Here is a 23,111-nt window from a genome sequence, read left to right on the forward strand (position 1 = left end):
TTCCTGGAACTGGCAAGAGCTCAACTGCTCTAACACAAACGCCTAGTAGGTATCTGCACTTGGTAAAGGCACTATATGCAGCGCTGCCTTGATTCTTCTGAAAGCTGGCAAGGGCTCCTCTGATCACACCTTAGCACCTAGATCTCTGCAATGGGCATTGACAGTATAGAGAAGCTCCACCTCCTCAGAATCTATACTTCTTGAAGCTGGTGTTTTTCCACTGATCTCACACTGTTATGTTATGTGATTTTGTATTTAGCGGCAAATCACCTGTAAGGTTATCCAGGTGCTGAATATGGCAGGCCTAAAAGGGGAGGAGGAGATCATGACTTTTTTGTCTGGAAGAGCCATGTTTTGAGGTTCCTTTGGAAGTCCATGAGGGAGGAGGAGATTCTGAGGTATTTCGGGAGGTCGTTCCAGGTCTTGGCTGTGAAGTATGAGAAGGAGCATTCTTCGCTTTTGGTCTTCCTGATGTGAGGGAGGTGTGCTCTTGGCTGGGATGCAGATCAAAGGTGTCTGTTGGGCTGGTAGAAGTTGAGGCAGTGATTTGGTTGAGGTAAGCTGGACTGGTGTTTTGGAGAGCTTTGTAGGTGTGGGTGAGTAGGTTGCTCTTACATCTTTCCTGGAGATCGTTGAGGTGTGGAGAGATGTGGTTATTTCGCTGGATGAGGCTGGCAGCGGCATGCTGGGTGGTTTGGAGTCAGCGTAGGACATGGACTGAGATTCCAATGTAAAGGTCATTTCTGTAACCAAATCTACTTTTGATAAAAGCCCAGGTGACCATTTGTCTGATGTTCAGTGGGATCCACTTGAAAATCTTGCGTAGCATTTGCAGGATGTGGAAGTATGATGAGGGGATGGCATTGATCTGTCTGCTCATGGAAAGGTTAGGGTCCAGGATGATCCCAAGGTTCTTGGCATGGTCTGCAGGGGTGTTCCAAGTTCTTCATAGGGCCACCATGAGACGTTCCAAGGGAAGTGCTTGTTGCCAAAGATTAGGACTTTGGTTTATGTCTGTGTTGAGCTGGAGCAGGGGAAACACAAACCAACGTGGTCATGTGCACTGTTCAATAGGTTTACAAACCTTTAGCAATTTGCATATGAATACAAAATATTTCATCAAAAATTGAAACTGAAGTTATGATTCAAACATGTATTTTAGATACATTGACATGAATGAACATAGACAATAATCCATTTTATTTGAACATATAGATTTCTCAGACATCAGTGATATAATCTTAACAGAACATAACAAGTGGTCATTACATCATAATCAACACTTGAAATCATAATCGAAGGTTTGAGAACATGCCCGATGCATTTCGGGACTGACACGTTCCTTCGTCAGGGGCAACCTATGGATAAAGATATCAAATTTACTGTAACATACGTAGAAATGTCTTAAAGACACCAAGTGGGCACCTTTGTGTCATGTTATCAAACACTTAAAAACGTGCAACTGTGGTTAATGCATTGCCGAATAAGATTACACCAATACGATGTGGTCAAAAGGTGGCCAACTGAATGTGAATTGTGAAAAAGTTGTTAATAAAAGGGGAGTGAACACCTATAAGGAAAAAGGTTGGATGCGAAAAATATATACTGGACAAAGACAAATCCAATTGTTTGGTATAAAGGAATACCAGTGGTGACTGTGAATCTATGATAAATGATTAAGTTGACTTAAGTATGAAAAACCAGGTGAGCAGAAGAGGAGGTGAAAAAAAACTCTAGGAACATGTAGTGGCTGGAGGTGAAAAAAGGAAACTGTTCTCACCGATCTAAAAGTAAGCAACAATGATCTTCTAGGTGATAAGATGGTGGATGCTGTAAGAGGGGAAGAGGTACAAAACTACGGTCATGATCCAGTGCCTAATGACTATAAAGTGAGATTGAGCTGGAGGGATTTGTTTTTTATCCAAGCAGGAACGTTTCCCATGCAGTTGAGAAGTTTGCTTTGGCTGTGTTGGTTGAGTCGGTAAGGTAGTGTAAGAGCTGTGTGTCATTGGCATGGAATAATACCTTGAGGACCTGGGCTCGGACGATGTCCGTGCGGGGCATTATGTAGACATTAAATAGTGTTGGACTGAACGACGATCCATGAGGGACTCCGCAGATGAGGTTCTGTGGTATAGGGGGGGAGTCTAACTCATTGAATTCTGTCCATGAGGAAAGAGGATATCCACTTGAGGGCTGGTGAAGATACGCAAGTGCTGAAACTTTCTGATGAGGGACTTGTGGAAGACCACAACGAAAGCTGCAGAGAGGTCGGAGAGGATCAGTGCGGCCATTTCTCCTTGGTCGAGGATGCTTCTGATGTCATCAGTGGCCGCAATTAGGGCTGTCTCTGTGCTGTGGTTGGTGCAAAGGCCTGATTGTCAGCTGTCTAGGAGTTGGTGGAGTTCTAGGTGGTCTGCAAGTTGGGTTTCGATGGCTTTCTCCATTAATTTAGCTGGAAAAGGGAGGCGAGAGATGGGGCCAAATTTGCTCCCCCATATGCCTGTATCTTCATGGGAGAAGTAGAACGCCATTGGATTTGGAATGACAACAAAATCAACTTCTCTGAAAACATAGTAATGTGGGGCAGATACATAGACGATATGCTCTTAATATGGCAAGGATCTGAGAAATGTTTACTCAATTTCATCAAAAACCTTACACCCAATCAATGGGATATCAACGTAACATATACCATATCCAAAAGAGAAATAGAGTTCTTGGATTTGAAAATCTACGTTGAAGATAACACCTTACAAACACAGATCCACAGAAAGACCACTGCTGCAAATTCGATTCTACACGCGTCCAGTAGCCATCCCCAGCATACCATCAGGAATATACCATCAGGAGAGTTTCGCAGGGCTAGAATAAACTGTAGCTCAGACCAAGGCTATGAAGCAAAATCAAGAGAGATCACATCAAGACTGACTCAACGTGGATATAACATGTGTTCCCTCAGAGATACCCAACTACAAGTTTCCCACCTGGACCGCAATAATCTCCTACGAAATAGGAAAAAGAATGAGAAGGAGTCTATTATACGGTTTCTTACCCCTTTCACCAATGGCCATTATCACATACGTAAAGTTTTGAAAAAACACTGGAATCTACTGACACTCAATCCAACAGTAAGACCTGTAGTAAAAGACCAATCTCAACTGAGCTTCAAGAGAAGCAAAAATCTACGTGATTCGCTATGTCCATCATATTTTCAGCCCAAACAAAAAATTGCATCTTTCTTACAGAAACCAATTGGCTTTCATACCTGTTCCAACTGCTCGATATGCAAATTGGGCCAATCAAAAATACAGAACATGAAGATAAATGGTCGTAATTTCCAGATCAAAGACTTTATCAATTGTGAAAGCAAAAATTTGATTTATCTAATCACATGTCCATGTGGCAAACACTATATAGGGAGCACTATTCGTCCACTGAAAGTACGAATACAGGAGCACTACCGAAACATCCACAAAACAGATGACAGACAACCCTTAGTTGAACACTTCAACATGTACCATGAACACAATCGTAATTTTGTTTTCTGTGGCCTAGAAAAAATTAAACAACATGACAGAGGTGGTAACTTGGAACAACGTCTACGTCAGAAGGAAAGTGCCTACATAATCCGATATGGTACCGTAGAGACTGGCCTCAACAAAGACCAGGAATGGCATCATTGGTTATAAGACTCTTTAACCCATCAATGAACATTCTGTTTCATATGAGTGCCCATTAAATGAATCAGCAATCAACTATACCCTAATGAATCAGCAGGGTTTTAAGGAACTACCATATAATACTGTTGTACCAAGGACCTGCTGTAAAATAAAAATTTGGGTGACGTATATATAATTTTTCTGAAACATATATGTATTTTTACAGCTCTGCTTAATTTTGATATGTTTCGTTCTTCACTTTTTTTCCCCCCCCTCTCCTCTTTCACTCTTTATATACACTCTACATACATGACTCTAATAGGGTTGTTCTGGCTAGACCCATAATTAGTCCGATAATTTTTATACCTCATCCCTAATATACTCAATATGTAAATGCCCTGTTTTTGAGCTAGCAACCGCTACTACCTTATTAATTTCTAGCTCTATCCCACTATTGAGAACTTTCGTTATGGTATTTGGACCGTAAACATGGACTGAATCAGAAATATTACATAATATAATAACTAAAAATTAAAAATTACACAACCATCAATTAAAAGCCGATTCTGATGCCCCTCTTTTGATTGCATCTCGAGCAGGAAAGGCAAGTACGATCTTTTGATCCTTTCACTAATAGGTATTTCGGCAAATATATGATTACATCCAATTTCACTAAATAAACTTCTCTTATTATCCCGATCTCTAATTAAATCTATCTTAACCCTCTGCACACGTATAATGAAGTATTTTTTGTAAATATACTACACTAAAAGATGGCGCCCCGATTATTAAATCTGTATCATCAAATAATGTTGTAGATACGTGCTTGACCCTTAGAACCCTTTAAAGATGGCCCCGGACTATTCAGGCTCTCAAAAATAGGAAGTGGTGCTATTATTTAATCATATTTGTTCTTCAAGATTTTCTGCCATATTGCTCATGATTATAAATGAATTTTGAGATCAATTTGAATCTTTGTTGTCCTTTTGTACCTATCACAAGGCACCGCTATACAATATTATCACACTACAAGATGGCGCTTGATTTCTCGAGCCTTAATGCCACAGACACGCGATTGGCCGCGTTTAGCTTTATAAAGATGGCCGCGGACCACAACGCGAACATATCGCGGTGAGGACCATTGGTGCCGGGAATCTTTCCAAGTTTTGAACCTTAGAGCCTGAAAGTAAGTAACAAGAAACAAACAGGCGGCCCCCTAACTTTTAATACAGATCTTTTGGGTTCTTGCTACTCGTACTTTTATAATGGGGTTTACCCGGGTTCCCTTACGCGACTGCTCATTCGTATTGATAATTGTTCAACACTGAAATATTCATTTGAGAGTAACAGGATCTCTCTCACCTTAGGGTAGGGACCCCTTTTGATGGAGCACACGAGCACTATGAGTAAATTAACTAGCCATTGAATTGTGATTACTATAAGTACTAATGCAAATATGTATGATTAAACTCTTTTTGCCTGTAGGTGCTCGTACTCACTTTTGTCTCTTCTATTCTCTCTATTTTCTCCCTTTATCGCTACTTACATGCTCTCTTTTCCTCCCGTCTCTTCATGCCTATTCTGTTTCTTTTTTCTCGCTTTTCTCTCTTGTTTATTTTCCTCATTGTGCAGAGGCTGGATCGTCTGTATTATACAGTGACCTTGAATCATGATATATGAAGTATACGCAATTTGCTGTGTCCTGAATATAAAGGTATAAACTTGACCTTACCTACCTATCCAACCTGCTCACTGAGACACCTAATCTCGTCCTATATCCCACTGACCCATACTAACTAAACATTAGTGTAGTAATATATCTCTCTTGTTGTTAATATGGTTGCCGTTTTCATCCAACCGTGATCAAGTTATAGATGTGTGGAAAGAACATCTTTCACTGAGCACTACTAAGACCACTACTTTCTACCTATTACGGATAATAAATGGAATACATTACGTTTCTTGCACTAATAATCACTTGATGTGACTCTTGAGCACTTTCCCGTTGTGTTGGGTCTATATATCTCACGAAGTTTCCTTTTCCTAAATATCACCGGGTGATACTAGCTTTCATTTTCAAAAGACCCACCTCCTATTAAGACTTACCCCTTTTTCTGTGTTTCCCTCCTCCCCCCCCCCCCCTTTCTTTCAGCCTTGAGAAAGCCCTGGCCAGAAACCGTGCCACAAGGCCGAAACACGTGTTGGCTGTTCACCTCCGCTCTAAATTTGGCTTGTTCACCTTACCTCGATGAATCTATCTTGTTCTAATAACTGGATCATTTGAAATATAAGCCTTTTATCTGAACTAATAAATAACACTTTGGATTCACCAACTTATTGGATTGTTTTTGATAACGAGGGAGTGAAACTGACTCACTACTACAAGAGAGATGGGTCCGTAGATGCTGAGAGTGTTGGGGTTTGCTGAGGGCATTGACTTCTTCATTTTTACAGCAAGACAGGAAGGTGGCGGTGGATATGGAGGTGTTGATGATGGTGGTGAGTACAGGAGAGATGATGGTTCTTCCAAGGTTGCATATGAACAGACCCGGTTCTGGGGGGTGGGCCGGGTGGGCCAGGCCCACCCAAACATGAGCCTTGGCCTTGGCAATGAATCTGCCACTGATGTACAACATAAAAAATGGTTAGATAACTGGTGATTTATGATCCTGCTGGAGAGCAATCATTTGTCTGTTGGTAGTTTATAAATGCAGATAAACTGAATTTTCAGTTGATAGCTCAGTGGGTTACTGCCTATGTCACAGATATCCTTGTGGTATTTGCAGTTCAGATGTTACTATCTTAACATAGGACAGTGACCTATGAATTGTCATCAAAGAGCTGCATAGAAACTTCACCTTTTTTGTGTTGTGAAAAAGTTAGAACTTCTCCAGTCTTTCATTATTCTTTTGTTGCTAAAAATAGTTTGTTTGGGCAGTTATACGTTTTTATCAGTAATGATGACCCCCAACCACTGACTCTTTAAATCCTGAGTTGGTGCTTCTCCAGACCAAACCCTTGTAAGGGACAGTACATGAAAAAAAACGTTTTGAGAGTGATAACATTTAGAAAGAGATTTAGAAAATAGTGCGTTTTACTGGGCCTTGTAAGACTAAGAAGACATAAAGGAGGGCCAGGAAGCCGGCCTGGCTAGACATATAAGCGACAAATAGGGCCTGCAGTGGCCCACCCAAATACACCCTTGGCCCACCCAAATAAAAGTTCCTGGAGCCGGGCCTGCATATGAAGGGGGGGGGCATGGATCTGAGGGAGCTCTTGTGTAGATGGCATTCATCGGGGCTGTGTTTTCTTCATTCAAAAGGGGCTCCCAGTTGCTTTGCTGCTGTTTGGCGATAAAGGAGGTGTCTGGCTGGTTGGGGGAGTTTGTATTGGAATGCTGTAGGTCAAATGTGTTGTAGATCTTGGCAATCTTCTGTTTGAAGAAATTTGAGAGGTAGTTGTGGAGTGTTTGGGATGGGATGATGTTGTTGTTGACAGCTGCAGGATTGGACAACTCCTTGAAGATGGTAAAGTGTCTTTTGCCGTTGCTGGAGCTCGCTTTGAGTCTGAGAGTTTAGGTCTTTTCCCTTGCGTCTTGTAGTTGTTGGTGGCAGAGGCTGAGGGTGGCTTTGTATGTGGTGTTTTTGCAGAGTGTCCATTTTCTCCCAAGTTATTTGTAGTGGCGCTTGGACTCCCTGAGGTCGTTTGTGTACCAGCTTGATCGTTTGTTGTTTTTGTAGGTCTTGTTTCTAGTGGGGGCTGTGTGGTTGGCACAGTCAGAAAACCATTTATTGAATAGCTTAGTGTCGACATTGAGGTTCCCAATGTGGTTAGGTGGGTGTCCTGTAGGGTTTTGATCCAGTTTTCTTAGGATATTTTGCCAAATGTCTTGATGGTGCTTTGGGTTTTTCTGGTGGGGTGGCTTGATGGGCGGGTACCTTGAAATGGCTAATGTAGTGGTCAGACCATGTGAGCTAGGTCGTGAGGGTGGTGGTGATCCTGTTGTTGAAGGAGAAAATAGGGTTGAGGGTGTGGCCTGCTGTGTGGGTTGGTCCTTAAATGAGCTGGGTGAGTCAGAGGTTGATGAGACTGTCGAGGAAGGCCTTGAAGTTAGGGTCTGTGGTGTCTTCCAGGTGGAAATTGCAGTCCCCAAGGAGGATGTAGTTGGTTGAAGAGGAGCAATAAAGTCTGCGATGTGGTTGCAGAATTTCGCTTGGGAGCCTTGGGGATGGTATGAGAGGGTTCCATAAAGGGTGGCTTTGTAGTCCATTCATATTTGAAGTGGAGGTGTCTGATGGTTTGGTGTCCGAGTCAGTGGAGATGATGTAGCCAATCATATTATTGAAGAGGATCGCGAGTCCTCCACCTGTTTTGTAGGGTTTGGACCTGGTTTATAATTTTGTAAGCGGTTGGGATGGCTGTGGCGATGTCTGGGTTGGAGGCTGGATTAAGCCATGTTTTGGTCAGAAAGAGAAGGGCGGGTGTGTTGCTGTTAAGGAGGTCCCAGATTTTGGTTGAGTGTTTCCTGAGGGATCGGACATTGCGGGGCATGGCGGACATCGCACCCCATCTCCGGAAAGCCATCAACATCTCCTTCGAGACAGCAACCTTCCCGGAGAGCTGGAAGCACGCCGAGATCAACGCCCTACTCAAGAAACCCAAGGCGGACCCCAAGGACCTCAAGAAATTCCGGACAATCTCCCTGCTCCCGTTCCCGGCGAAGGTCATCAAGAAGACTGTCAACAAACAACAGACCCGCTACCTCGAGGAGAACAGCATCCTGGACCCGTCCCAGTCTGGGTTCCGCAGCAACCACAGCACCGAAACCGCCCTCATCGCCGCCACCGATGACATCAGGACCCTGCTAGACAACGGAGAAACCGTGGCCCTCATTCTCCTGGACCTGTCACCTGCCTTCGACACGGTCTGCCACTGCACACTACGAACACGCCCTGGACTGGACCACCTCCTTCCTCTCAGGCAGAATACAGAGTGTCCGCCTCCCCCCCTTCTGCTCCGAAGCCACCGAGATCATCTGCGGCGTACCCCAGGGCTCATCCCTCAGCCCAACGCTGTTCAACATCTACATGGCACCGCTCGCCCATGTCGCCCGACCTCAACATCATCTCCTACGCCGATGACACCGAGCTGATTCTCTCCCTCACCAGGGACCCCCGCACCGCCAAACCCAACCTCCACGAGGGAATGAAGGCCATCGCCAAATGGATGAGGAACAGCCGACTGAAGCTGAACTCAGACAAGACGAAGGTCCTCGTCCTCGGATCCATCCCTTCGGCCTGGAACGACTTCTGGTGGCCGACCGCACTGGGAACAGCTCCAACACCCACCGACCACGCACGCAACCTAGGGGTCATCCTCGACTCCACCCTCTCCATGACCAAGCAGGTCAACGCCGTCTCTTCCTCCTGCTTCAACACCCTCCGCATGCTCCGCAAGATCTACAAGTGGATCCCCACCGAAACAAGAAGAACGGTCACCCAGGCCCTTGACAGCAGCAGGTTGGACTACTGAAAAGCCCTCTACGCAGGAGCCTCAGCCAAACTCCTGAAACGGCTTCAACGCATCCAGAATGCCTCTGCACGCCTAATCCTCGACATCTCTCGCCGCAGCCACATCACACCCCACATGAGAGACCTGCACTGCTTCCCCGTCAACAAGAGGATAACCTTCAAGCTCCTCACCCATGCACACAAGGCACTCCACAACACCGGACCAGCGTACCTCAACAGCCGTCTCAGCTTCTACACCCCCGCCCGCCAGCTCCGCTCCGCCGACTTCACCCTTGCCACAGTCCCCCGCATCCTAAAGAGCAACCTACGGCGGCAGATCGTTTTCCCACCTCGCCGCCAAGACCTGGAACACCCTCCCCATCCACCTACGGCAGACCCAAGACCTGCTATCCTTCAGAAGACTCCTCAAGACCTGGCTTTTCGAGCAGTAGTGGCATTCCCCACCCCCGCAGCGCCTTGAGACCCTCACGGGTAAGTAGTGCGCTTTACAAATGCTTTGATTGATTGATTGATTGATTGACAGTTAATGCAGGGTGGTGGTGGCGTGCGTTGGTTGTTTGGAGGTGGTGGTGTCATTGTCTGAGGTGAAATCACAATGGGTTCAAGAGAAAGGTTGTACTGTGGTGCTATAGGATGCGTGGCAGCAGCGTTTTTGCTGGTGTGTGTTCTTGCGGTCGGTAAAGATGGCGGCGGAGTAGTGGTGGTGTTTGTTGGCTCCGGTGGCAGGTGTGGTTGTGGTGTTGCATTGGATAGTCGTGGTGAAAGGGTTCATGGCGCAGAACAGGCAGTGACGCACCAGTGGCGCGCCTGCGGCGCACAGTCACGCTGCAGCATGCATCAAGTAGGTCCTGGGGTGGATGGGACTTATGATGGCAGGAAGAACAGTAAGTGAAAATAACCCAGGCGGTAAACTTCAGGCAGTGGAGGTGTCACTAGGCCAAAATGCGGCCCAGGTTCCTATTGATGCAGTTGTGCTGTGACCAGTATTAAGTAGTTCTGGGGTCGGTGGGGCTTCTGTTGGAGGGAAGAACGGTGAGTAGGGAAAACCCACTGGGAAAACCCGGGCAGCGGTGGTATCACTAAATCAAAAGGCGGCAACTGGATCAGGCTGACACCCAACGCTTTCCAGACAGTGCCAGTCCTTGTGTGATATCATGTGCATAAAACAGCACATCTTCACAATGGGCTTAGCAGCAAACAGTAGCCCTGGAATAAGCACATAATTGCATCATTTTATCAGCCCAAAGCAGCAAATTCGAAGTGCATCTTATTATTATTATTTTTTTATTATTATTATTTTTTTGTACTGATAGCTCACAGTGATGTACATTGCTTCGCGCCTACAACCCGGAGGCCGGCCGACAACACTTCTTGAGATTTATTGCAGCCCCACACATCCCACATCCCGGCAAACCTGATAGCACAGTTGTCAAATATAAAATGTGTTATGTGCAGCCAATAGTTCAGCACAGTACATCATTTCTACCGGAGATCACAGTTTTCTCATTTAACATAACTACACAAACTCCCCTCCCTCACCCGAGCCTGTAATAGCATCTAGTCAGCAACCCATCTGTAATTCCCACTCCTATACACCATCCAGCATTGTGGTCCCCTACCAGATGCCGCCCAAGTGCATCTTATTATTATTTGTATATCTGTAAATTAAAGCTTGAATTGTAAATTAACTTTCTAATGTTTTGTGTTGCAGTAATTGTAGGCTCACCTGAAGACAATGTTGCACCAGTGACTGCCAGGCTGAGCCAAGGCTGAGTTGAGGGCCACAGAGAGGTGTTTATAATTGCAGGCTGACAGAGATGCATGTGTTTCTTCTGTTTGGACTTTACCCGGATGCTGACACTGACATCGGGGACTATCCCTTATCAGGAGTGTTTTGTACGCTGTCCATGCTAGTTGACACAACTTATTATGTGTGCCGTGGATGATCGTTATCAGGCATCGCATCAACACAGTTGTTTTCGATTACCTCAAAAACATTATAGATGTACAGATCGCACTCTGAACAGCATCATGGCTACACGGTTATAGTTTTCTAAATGCCTGTCAGTAGCTCTGAAGAATTCTTGGATAAAGACGAAACATGTATTGGCTGTGCTCAGATTTAACTGCATATTGTTAAGGCTGCGTTTGTACTGAACAACATACTCCTATCATCTTTATCTTTTTCATGTAAAAAGCATTGCATATTGTCAAGATTATATCTGTGCCACCGTTTTTATCACTTTTTATGTCTGATAAAATAGTGTTTCAAACATATATTTTGACTAAAGGCAGTACGATTTCATAATTAAAATTGTTTAGCGCTCCAGACTTGTATTGGATGTTTTATGTGGCATTGTCTTCGGGCAAATTCCATGATTCCACTTCTTTGCAGCAGGAAGGTTGTATTGTCCCACTGCTGCTACTTTTTAGGTCTCACCTACGCAGCGCGCATGCGCTGCTTAGGCAAAAAAGACCTTTTGCAATTGATTCACTTTTCGCCCTTAAAACGTGCACGCGTTCCATTGCCTTCAATGGCAACGCGTGCACGTTTGGCTATTCCCTTGCGGGAGCGAGCTTGACACCATATGTTTGTAATTAACTTACAAACACATGGTGCCCTTGTCTCACTCCCGCAAGGGAATCGCTTTGTGTACCCTCCCACTTTCCCCCACTTGTGAGCGCGAGGCGCGCACACTTGTTATAGTAGTTTTGCGGTTATTCTTGTACTTTCCATTGCCGACAGATGTGCTTACTTTCGAGTGTTTTGAAACTTTCAGTTTACCTCTCCTGGTCGTCATCAGAACTGCTGTTTAATATCACTTTCTGCGTTCACAGCGGTCTTCATTCAATAACATTCCTTATGTGCCTGCATCACATTTCTGCACAGTGTAGCCACTAGATGGCGAACGTGCCTTACAATGGTTTGGTTGGAACTGCTTTTCATATTTGTTATTTTAGCATATTCTATTTTACATTTCATGTCGCTTTAAACGTTCAATCAACTTGCATCAGAAAGAAAAAGGCGCTCCTTTATCATATTCTACTGATGTGGACCCTCACGATGTAGCACCTGCAAACTGTGCTGTACCTGCTCAAGGCAAGGTGCATCATGTCACAGAAGTTAAAGGTGAGGCACATCGAATCGGTGCAAATGCCGACACAGCAGTGCCTTCAGACACTCCGTATCGGCAAACTCATCACGGAAGTGAGAGCACCTTGCATTCATGGGCCCAAACACAACAGCTTATCCAACCTCCACGGCGGTTCTCACTGTGCTGGGCAGTATGGCATTTTAGGATGCTCATTGGTTTAGGTGAATACGTGCTTGCATTTTAGAACCTTGGTGCGAACATCTTTCTTTAAAAGGCAGTGTCTTCCACCATCTCGCCCACTTGGACTGCCTCCTAGAAAACAAGCTTTGACAAAGTCAACCAGTCTGGCTTTCCACACCACAGGTGTGAGTGAACAGAGGCAACACTTATGCACGTACAACATTGACAAGCACACAAGCACACACACACAGCACATACAGGTGCCCATACACACCCAGGCACGTTCACATATGTATGTTTGTGTATTTATTGATAGTGCGTCAGATTATTCTATACCAGCCTGGCTGCCAGTCTCTTTGTGTCTTTCAGTACTTGCATGACTGGCTGACTGCCGGTTATTAATCTATTTCCTGATGACAGTGCTACAATAGGGCAACCTTTGAGAAATCCATTTTCAGAGCAGTAAAGGAGAGCTGGTGGCATAATACGTAATGAATGCTTGCCATCAAGTTTGACAATGTAGTTACTATGTGTCCATCCAGTCAGAACTTTCATATCCCACATCACCAAGCATTGTTTTCACACTAATATATGATATGGTCAACCAAGAATGTTTTTATCGTTATGTCTTTCGTGATAAGTGTACTTTTCTTCATGACAAACGAGTGACTTTCTTTGCCTCCAAAGCTAGTGCTCTGAAGATGAAAATACCAAAGGACACGCATGTATTGATAGATACGAAATTGCAGTAAAATGGCCGCACGTTACGTTACATACGTGGGCATGATGACGAAATTGTTTGGCAAAATGAGATGGTTGGCAGAGCGAGTTGCTGTTGCTTAGCAACGTTGATCTGCTGTTGGAAAACGTTGCATGCGCATGTCAAAAGCATGATCCGTACAAGAAGAGAAAAATAAAATAAATACAGTACCTTCCGGGTGTGTGTAACACACTCTTGATCACAGTCACAGAAGAATTCAGCAGGGCAGAGGAGCGACAAATCTGGAAGCAGAACAGCAGCTCAGAGATCGAGGCGGACGAGAAGGTGGATTCAATCCCTGCCGATGGAGAGCTTTGAAGAAAATCGTCGCCAAAATGTTCAAGAAGAAACTGGACACAGCAAGGTCCCACGAAGTAAGTTTATTTTATGCCTCTCCAAAGACAGGGTTCCCAGACTCCTGCCTCCGGCAACCGCTACTCCGAGAATGACCGGACCACATGGAACACAAGTATTCCATGTTCGACCGGTCAGCCTTGCGCAACATTAGAGCAATAACATTACAACAACATAACACATCTTCTTCTCTTACAGAAAACAGAAAAAAATAATGAAGGAAAAAAACAATGCAATACATATGGCAATAACAAAATAATATATATATATATGCAAAGAGAAAAAGAAGAAAACTTAATACATTACGAAGTCACTATATTTCCTTAGAATACGAGTTTCCCGTACTTGTTTAAACCCCCCCCAATCTTTAATGGGTTTAGGTTGTTGCACAAGGGGAATTTCCCGTACCGGATTGGCCCCAGAACCACTTTTGATAGTAATCGGTTGTTGGACACAGGGAACACCATCAAACACTTGAGCATCCTTTTTAGCATAAAGAGCAATTCTTCTGAAATTCCATTTCTGCCCATTCTCTAAAACAACATGCCACCTATGTACTTGTTTGACTTTTAAGGGCTGAGAAAACTTATTCAAACCTGGCTCTCTCCTACCCAATTTTATCTTAACAAGATCACCTTCTTCAATTTTACAAGCATCATTGGAATGCACAACATGAGAAGATAACGTACTCTCGTCATGCAACCATTGAGGAGTGAGTTTAGTTTTTTCAAATGGAATTTCATTTGTTACACTGTGTGCAGTGGTATTGTAGGACCACACCATACCATCCACACACCTTTGAATGTCACGACCCCCTTGAACAGCCAACTGAATAGTACCTTTGACCACTTTATCCATGAGTTCTACCATGCCGTTCCCTTGAGGGTTATAAAGAGAGGTGTACACATGCCTGATGGCATAACCCGAAAGAAAACTTTGCATGTCAAAAGATGTAAGTTGAGTACCATTATCTGTAAAAAGCACATGGGGAAAACCTTCCTTCAAGAAAATGGACCTCAAATGTTTGATCACAATACTGGTAGTGCTATTCCTCAAAAACTCAACCGTAACCCACCTTGAGAACACATCCACTAAAACCATAGCAAATCGATACTCAGAAGAAAGAAAATCCATGGGACCAATAAAGTCCAAACAAACCTTCTACCATGGCAAGCCAGTTTGATATGAAATAGAACCACCAGTCTGTGAGTTGACTTTTAATCTTTTCTCACTCTCCTTACATAATACGCAATTTTCAACCCAACTACGAACTTCATAATCAATGGCTGGCAGCCAGAAATTACGCTTGAGTTGTTTCACAGTAATGGTTTGTCCAAGGTGTCCTTCGTGAGCTAAAAGAAAAAGTTTCTTTCGGAGTGTCTTGGGAGGAACAAATCTTTCACCTCTCATAACTAAATCCTCTGAGACACCAACACTGAGTTCCTCCTGTAGTTTGACAAAGCTCCGTAATGTGGACTTAACATCTCCTTCACGCTTCCAACCATGACGAATATACTTAACTAATTCCACAAAATCAGGATCATCAATGACTGCCTGGTGCCACTCATCCTTTGAAATAGATTTAAACTCCTCAGAACATGCATCCTCTAGAAGACACACCATTTCATCATCCAAATCAAAATCCTGTTCAATGACAAGGGGTAAACGAGATAAACAATCCGCTTGGACATTTTTCCAACCAGATATATACTCCATATCATACATGAATTCTTGTAGCCTTGCAGCAACTCTCATTAATCGGGGCGAACCATTATTAGAACCACCTGGGGATAGCATCCTAATGAGAGGTTTGTGATCGGACCTCAAAGTGAAATGTGTGCCCATACATAGGTGCGAAAATACAACACACCCCATGCAGTAGCTAATGCTTCACATTCGATGACCGCATAATAACGTTCAGAACTACTGAGCGTACGTGAAGCAAAAGCAACAGGTTTTTCAATGCCATTCTTTTTTTGAGACAAAATGGCACCAGTGCCATGGGCACTCGCATCAACTGTGATAAAAGTATCTCTCCCAGGTTCATATGTAGTAAGAATACCAGCATTAATAATTTCATATTTGATCTTATTAAAGGCTTCATTTTGTGGTGCATCATAATGAAAATGTTTACCTTTTCTGAGTAACAAACGTAAGGCTTCAGTTTTGTGGGCAAAATTACTAACAAATTTGGAGTAATATTCAACTAACCCCATGAATGATTTAAGTTGATCCTTATTAGAAGGGGCAGCTGCAAGTTTAATGGCTTTCAACAAATCTTCTTTAGGTTTCACTCCAGATTGTGAAATAGTATACCCCAGATAGTCTACTTCAGTCATTAAAAATTTACACTTATCTTTTCTCAAGGTGAGACCAGCATTAAGTAACATCTGCAATACTTTGGCTAAATTACAATTGTGCTCAAACTCATTGTCACCTGTAATAAGAATGTTATCTTTAAAATAATGTACATGTTTTAGACCCTTCAAGAGAGAATGCATCATACATTGGAAAATGCTAGCTGCAGAAGCTAGACCAAAAGTAAGCTTCTGAAATTGAACACCCCTTCAATAGTCAGAAAGGCTGTTAATTTGCGAGAATCAGGATGTAAAACAACTTGATGATAGGCTGATCTAAGATCAAGTTTGCTAAAGAATTTGGCCTTATTCATCTAGAGTACCATCTCCGAGATGTTAGGGAGAGGAAACTTATCCACAATGATGTTCTGATTTAGGGACCTGAGGTCCACACAGAAGCGGAGTTTACCATCTTTCTTTTGGGAAACTGCCACCGGAGAAAGCCGTTCCGATGCTTCAACCGGTTCAATAATATCTTGCTTCTGCATGTCCTCAAGCATTTCCTTGACTTCTTGCCGGATGGAAATAGGGATTCTCCTTAGGGAGTGTTTAACAGGGTGAACATGGTCCTTAAGTTTAATTTTGTGCACATAGCCAATAAGTTTACCTAGATCTGTGCGGAATAGATCTTTGTATTTTGCTAATACAGAATCAACATTGGGAAAATCTTCAACAACTACAACTTTTTCATCAGATCTGGGATCTATAATAATATGTAGATCATGTTGTTGAGTCCAACCAAGTATTGCAGGGCCATCATTAGAGATATAAACTTTACCTGAAGAAGACCTCCCTTTAAATTCAAACTTGGTTTGCATGACACCCTTAATGTCAATAACCTCACCACCATAACCCTTTGGTGTAATATCACTAGTCAAAAGAACACTGTTAGGCCAAAACTCCTTAAAAACATGAAACGGAATGATGGTAAACATTGAACCTGGATCAACCAAAAGTGTTATGGGAACATCATTTAAAATAAAAGTAGCTTTAGGTCTCTGCAAAGAACCAGGACAATTATCTTCAAAACACAAAGAAATATCAGGGGACAGATAATCTTCTTCTACAAAAGCAACTCTGTTCTTAGATGGATTCCTACAAGCGTTGCTGATGTGGCCTCGCTTTCCACATTTCTTACAGAATTTGTCTCTAGCAAAGCACCCTGCAAAATCAGCAGCATGACTCATGCTGCCACAACGATAACAGTCAATGAACTTAGTTTTGTTGTCAGATGAAACTTTAGGTTTGAATCTAGAAGTTGGAGACTTGTATTTAGAGTCAGTGTTCTTGGATCATTGTTTAGTTTCTTCACAACTTTATTGACAATATTGACAGTGTCCTCTTTCTTTTGCTCAAGAGAATGCATTTCCTGCATACATTTGTCGGATTCTTCAACAACTTTGGCAATAGAGATGGCTTCAAAAAGTGTAGGATTCTTTGCGGCCAAAGTTTTTGTTGCATCCTTTAATTTTTGCATTGGACTATCAGCTGATCTCTTATGAGTTGATCAGTCATGGCGCCAAAATCACATTTGATAGCAAGTTCTCTTAAATGAGTGACCTTTTGGTCAACAGTCTCTCTGTCCTTTTTAGGCACCGTGTACAATTTGTGCTGTTGCGTAACTATGTTGACTTGTTTTCCAAAGTACTTAGAAAGCTTTTGTTTAGCTTCAATGTATGGATTGTCAATAGATTCACCATCAGCTCCTAAAAATTCAGGTAAGAACTTAAAAACATGTTGGCCAGCTTTTCCCAATGAATTTAACAATATGGCTTTTTTCCTCGACGCTTGGAACCTAAGACCATCAATAGCCTCCAAATAATTTTCGAAAATTCCAATCCACTCCTCCCATTCAATGGAAGGAGTATCACCTTCAATCAGGAAGGCAGGAGGGGATGCTATTGTTTGAGAGCCAGCCATAATGACAGCAAGTGAATAAAGCAAAGAAAAATAAGCTTGCCGAAATGTACTATAAGATACTACAATATATGTAAAAAGTAGGCAATATACGTGTAATTTATCAAACAAATAATAAAAGAATAAATTACCTACCACACTGTGCTACTACTCTGAAAAAAAAATGGACATCGACCAGTCCTTGAACCCATCCGGCTCACCCAGCAGGATAATGAATCTATAAACTTACCTCTGCCGGCTGAGACCTAGCGTTTTGGCCGATGCCCATTGGAGCTACCTGATAGCTAAAGAGGAGATGGGCGGTGGACTCCCCCCTTGGCCGTCACCTACCCAGCCGGACTTTGGACAGACTTTCCTTCGTCTCTCCATCCCACTCTCCCCTTCTCCCCCTTTACCCTACCCCCTCTCTGCCCCATTTATCTCGTCCCCCATGCTGTCTAGCTGTTTTCCTGCTGAGACCTAGCTACTTGGCCGATGCCCAGTGGAGCTACCGGATAGCTATAGAGGAGATGGGCTGTGGACTTTACCCTCGGCCGTCACCTACTAAGCCGGACCTTGGGCAGACTCTCCTTCGTCTCTACATCTTATTTCCCTCCTACCCCTTTTCTCTACCCCCTTTCCCTTCTAAGCTCCATTTATCTTGTCTTCTACGCTCTTGAGATGCTTCTCTAGTAAATGATGTAACTGGTAACTGTTGTAACTTTGTGGAACCTTAAGTAAAGCGCTCTGATACCTCCGGGTCTAGCCAGCGCTATATAAACTCTAATAAATAAAAAATAAAAATAAATGTATAACAAGGTGTGCAGATCACCGTAGTAACTGTTTGATATAAATTAATAACATTGACAAGGTGTGCAGATCACCGTAGTAACTGTTGATATGATCTGCAAACGCTGATGGTAATGGAGGTTTATGCGGTAACAGGCTGGAGGAAAGAGATAATACAATAAAACAACTGAGCGCTGTAAAATACGTTGGTTCTTCTGAAGCAAAGTCGTGGTTGACAAAAGGTCTACAATGAAAGAAATTGCAGATAAAATGGCCGCAAGTTACGTTACAAACGTGGGCGTGATGATGATATGGTTGGCAAATTGAAATTCCCAAATGCAAATCCGTGGATGGCAGATGGTTGGCAAATCAACGAAATTGCAGTAAAATGGCCGCACGTTACGTTACATACGTGGGCGTGATAACAAAATTGTTTGGCAAAATGAGAAGGTTGGCAGAGCGAGTTGCTGTTGCTTAGCAACGTTGATCTGCCGTTGGAAAGCGTTGCGGGCGCAAGTGAAAAGCGCGATCCGTACAAGAAGAGAAAAATAAAATAAATACAGTACCTTCTGTGTGTGTGTAACACACACTTGCTCACAGCCACAGAAGAATTAAGCAGGGGAGAGGAGCGATAAATCTGGAAGCAAAACAACAGCTCAGAGATCGAGGCGGACGAGAAGGTGGATTCAATCCCCGCCGATGGAGAGCTTTGAAGAAAATCGTCGCCAAAATGTTCAAGAAGAAACTGGACACAGCAAGGTCCCACGAAGTAAGTTTATTTTATGCCTCTCCAAAGACAGGGTTCCCAGACTCCTGCCTCCGGCAACCGCTAATCCGAGAATGACCGGACCACATGGAAAACGCAAGTATTCCAAGTTCGACCGGTAAGCCTCACGCAACATTAGAGCAATAACATTTCAACATCATAACAATACGCAAGCAGTCATTCATGCAGATACAGGAGGGCGTATGGAGACAGACACACTGGTATAGAATAAATCATTGATGACCATAGTGGGAATTGTGTATTTTAGGACAGATCAAGGTCTTCGGCTTGCAAAATAAATTGCACAAAGCAACAGAAAACAAAAAGATCCCAAGCGCAAGTTCCTACAGGTGTCAGTAATATTAGCAACTCAAATAAAGAAATAAGCTAAGATTCGGTGGATTGGATCATGCACAACTTAAACAATGTGCAAGGTGCTGTTAACTAAGCACCCTCTATGATTTACCTTTTCGTATAGCTGATTGGCCATGCAGATAAGGGCTTTAAAAATGCCCATGATAAACGGATCCACTTGTCACAATTCAGCCACACCTTTCTCTAGAACCTTTTCCAAGTTTCACAAGGAAACGCAGATCCTACACATTAGAGTAGTGACAAAAGCGGGTGCGCTCAATACTAGAAGAATACACAACGATAATGCACTAATCAGGTTTTATCCTACAGTGCACCGATATTGTACTCGGGCTCCATACCATACATTACTTTCTACCCCAAGCCCTTGCACGGTCCACTTGTCACAGCTCTCTCCCTTAGAAAATGACCCTATTATAACCTGCCACATCATCAGCCGTACACGTCAAGCTCAAACTGAAATTATGTATATTTCTCCATAGACAGGCATTATTAAATTCTTAGACTTTGATAAATGTACAGTAGTTAGTAGTCAAGCAGAAATAACACACTTTAGCCATGCAACAGTTGATGTTGTTGCACCAAGGATATTGTGCAGCATGACTAAATACTTATAAGGTCCCAAAAGCGAGACCTATTGGCTATGCCAATGCTTGTTGTAATTGACATGGATGCATAGCCTACTAGGACTGGTGTTAGTAGGTGCTGCAACAGTTCTCATTGCTGCAAAAATGCTCAAAGTTGCCAGCTGCCTCTTTGCTTTAGTTGCTGGGATCTGTACAGCCTCTGTCAGGTCTTCAAGTTGCTGCTGGCTTTATTAAAGTATACTATATAAGTGTAGAGGATAAATCAAGTATTTTCTTAGTTTTTAATATATGTAGATCCATTGGTCCAAATATTTGAATTGAATAGAGCAATTGAAGGAAAACAAAGGTGCTGGTTCCAAGCGATATGATATTATGACAATTTGGGTTGCATTTTCTATTTGGTTATATTAATTTGTTTTTTTGATAATTCTGTACATATTGTCAGCATTAAGAAAGCCCCAGACCTGCGCGCCGGGAGGGCGAGAAACATGTGTTGCCTGTTAATTTCCTATATATCCTGGTCTATCGTTTGGAACAAGCATCTTTGCTTTGCTTCAATAAAATTGCTCTTTTCAATTCAAATAGTTGGGCCAACGGATCTATATCTATTGCAAACTAAGGACAATCTTTTTACTCAATTTATCCTCTATACTTATATGATTTATGGCCTAATTGGGTAAGAGGTTTCCCATTTTGAGGCCACTCAAACACTTCGAATTGGCCCATTAACTAATGGTTGGCGGCTTCTGTGACATCAACCCCTCCTTTGCTTCACACTTTCAAAGTATACTGGGGAGCCACATGTGTGTCATGTGAATGGATACCAGAAGGCAGCAGGGCTGACAATAAGTAGTTGTTGTCTGTCAAAACCAAACTATGAAGTCAATGGCTATGGTGCACGATGGTCAGGGGAAAACAAGCAGATGATACAAGTTAGCTTGGCCCAGGCAGGTCGCTACATAGTAGCCAGTTATCTTGACCAGGGCCTGGCTAATTATTTCATGTGACAGTACTGCACAGGAAGTACGCTGGCTACTTTGTTTATTCACATACTCACAAAACTGCCTGCAGTGCCTAAGGACCTAGAGTGTGCGTGATATTAGCATTTTAGTGCAGTGATGTGGACACACTAAAATGCGTTAGTCTAACTCTTGATGCGAGGTACTTAGCAGGGCTGGCAATGTAGACTGAACTTTGTATAGAGCGTCAAGAGGCCAGGGAATTGAAGAAAGGTTCACTTTGGAAATACATATGCTCTGTACTAGTTCTCTTAAAATTACTTGGTGAGCCTAGTATCTCGAGACTATCTTGCTCGTACAGATAGCAATTCAAACCTGGCCGTTTCTTTTGATTCAACGAACAGGTCAGTCACACAAAAGTCCGTGTGGACAACCAGCTACAGCACGCATGGGTTCCAAACGACATTCAAAGAGAGCAATTTGATAGATATTGGTGTGCACATTTTCGGCCATGTTGGGATGATAAGAGTAGGATATGTGATACTCAAAACGCACGATAAAGAAAGTCAGTTTTCAAACCAGGTCATAGATGTTTAATTTACTTTGAATTATTAAGAAGACGGGTCATATTTGAAAAACCAAGGCGTACAATTTCAGATTGTGCGCATAATTTCTAGGTTGTTGAATTGAATCTTAGAAAATTGTATATTCTCGTTTTAATTAGTCTTTTATTTTTACGGTCATGACACTGCTACAGATCGACAGAACAGAATCACCGAGTTTCAGTAAATTCACTAAAGTCAAGAGTTTCCGGGTGTGCGAGAATGAGGTAATCACTTCCGGTGTCTTTTCCGCCTAGCAACGGAGAGTTGGTGCTGCAGTTGCTAAGGAGCTGGTGCAGGAGATGGCGGGGAGGCTGGAGCTTCACGGGAGCCGTGCCCTGCTCAGGTAAGCGTGGGAGGCACCGTGTGGGTTTGAGGGAGTCCGAGTGGCACGTCGACCTGAGATTTCGAAGGTGCAATTCCCTGATGGCACGGCTCGACTCCCGACTAGGAAAACCTGCCGGGGTAACTCTGGCTGAGCATTGTTAGGCGGGGCATCGCTGAAGTGTGTATAAAAACAAATTGTTACTATTTGGGACGACCTTGATTTGTTTAACAATGCCGATTTTCTCTCACAAGAACCACGTTTCGAAATACCATGTCATCTTCGACTCAGGGAGAATGTGATATATTTTTCCATTGATGTCTCCTGAAGTGATTTGTTAGTAGGTGGTACAAACTGGGATTTCAGACTCAATAGTTGGAGCCACCTTCGAAGTTCAATCATGACTGATATATATATATATATATATATTCATCCATACACGTCTATGTGTGGATATCTATATATGCGTATATGTATATATGTGTGTATATGTTTAAAGATGTGTATATATATGTGAATGTGTGTGTGTATATATATATCACTGAAAAAACCATAGGTTTCACACATGTTATAGTTAGTGGAAATTTTACTGATAAAAAACCAATGAAATTGCCCCGTTATAGTTAGCGCAGGCAACTATAACTCACGCGACCGCAATCCTCTGCTGATGCTAATACTGTATTTAGACACTTATTTGCCCATGTCTTCTTCCATACATTTTTAGCTATACATATATTACAAATATTTTTTTTTCATAAAGACACATATGTCATCAGCAGAGGATTGCGGTCGCGTGAGTTATAGTTGCCTGCGCTAACTATAACGGGGCAATTTCATTGGTTTTTTATCAGTAAAATTTCCACTAACTATAACATG

General features: G+C 43.0%; 1 protein-coding gene across 2 annotated transcripts in view; it reads left to right on the top strand.

Moving 5' to 3' along the window:
- The window catches only part of LOC146868233 (uncharacterized), a 204,942-nt gene that overhangs the window by 122,372 nt on the left and 59,459 nt on the right, over window positions 1–23,111 (top strand). The window contains exon 3 of one of the 2 annotated variants that reach the window (XM_085609546.1): window positions 22,168–22,256. The exons of the other annotated variant lie outside the window; for it this stretch is intronic. Coding sequence (XP_085465672.1) covers window positions 22,213–22,256 — 44 coding nt within the window. The 5' untranslated portion in view covers window positions 22,168–22,212. The remainder of the gene's footprint in view (window positions 1–22,167; window positions 22,257–23,111) is intronic. 2 annotated transcript variants of the gene reach the window in all.

This window comes from Triturus cristatus, chromosome 1_2 (assembly GCF_964204655.1).
Source record: "Triturus cristatus chromosome 1_2, aTriCri1.1, whole genome shotgun sequence".
Taxonomy (NCBI): domain Eukaryota; kingdom Metazoa; phylum Chordata; class Amphibia; order Caudata; family Salamandridae; genus Triturus; species Triturus cristatus.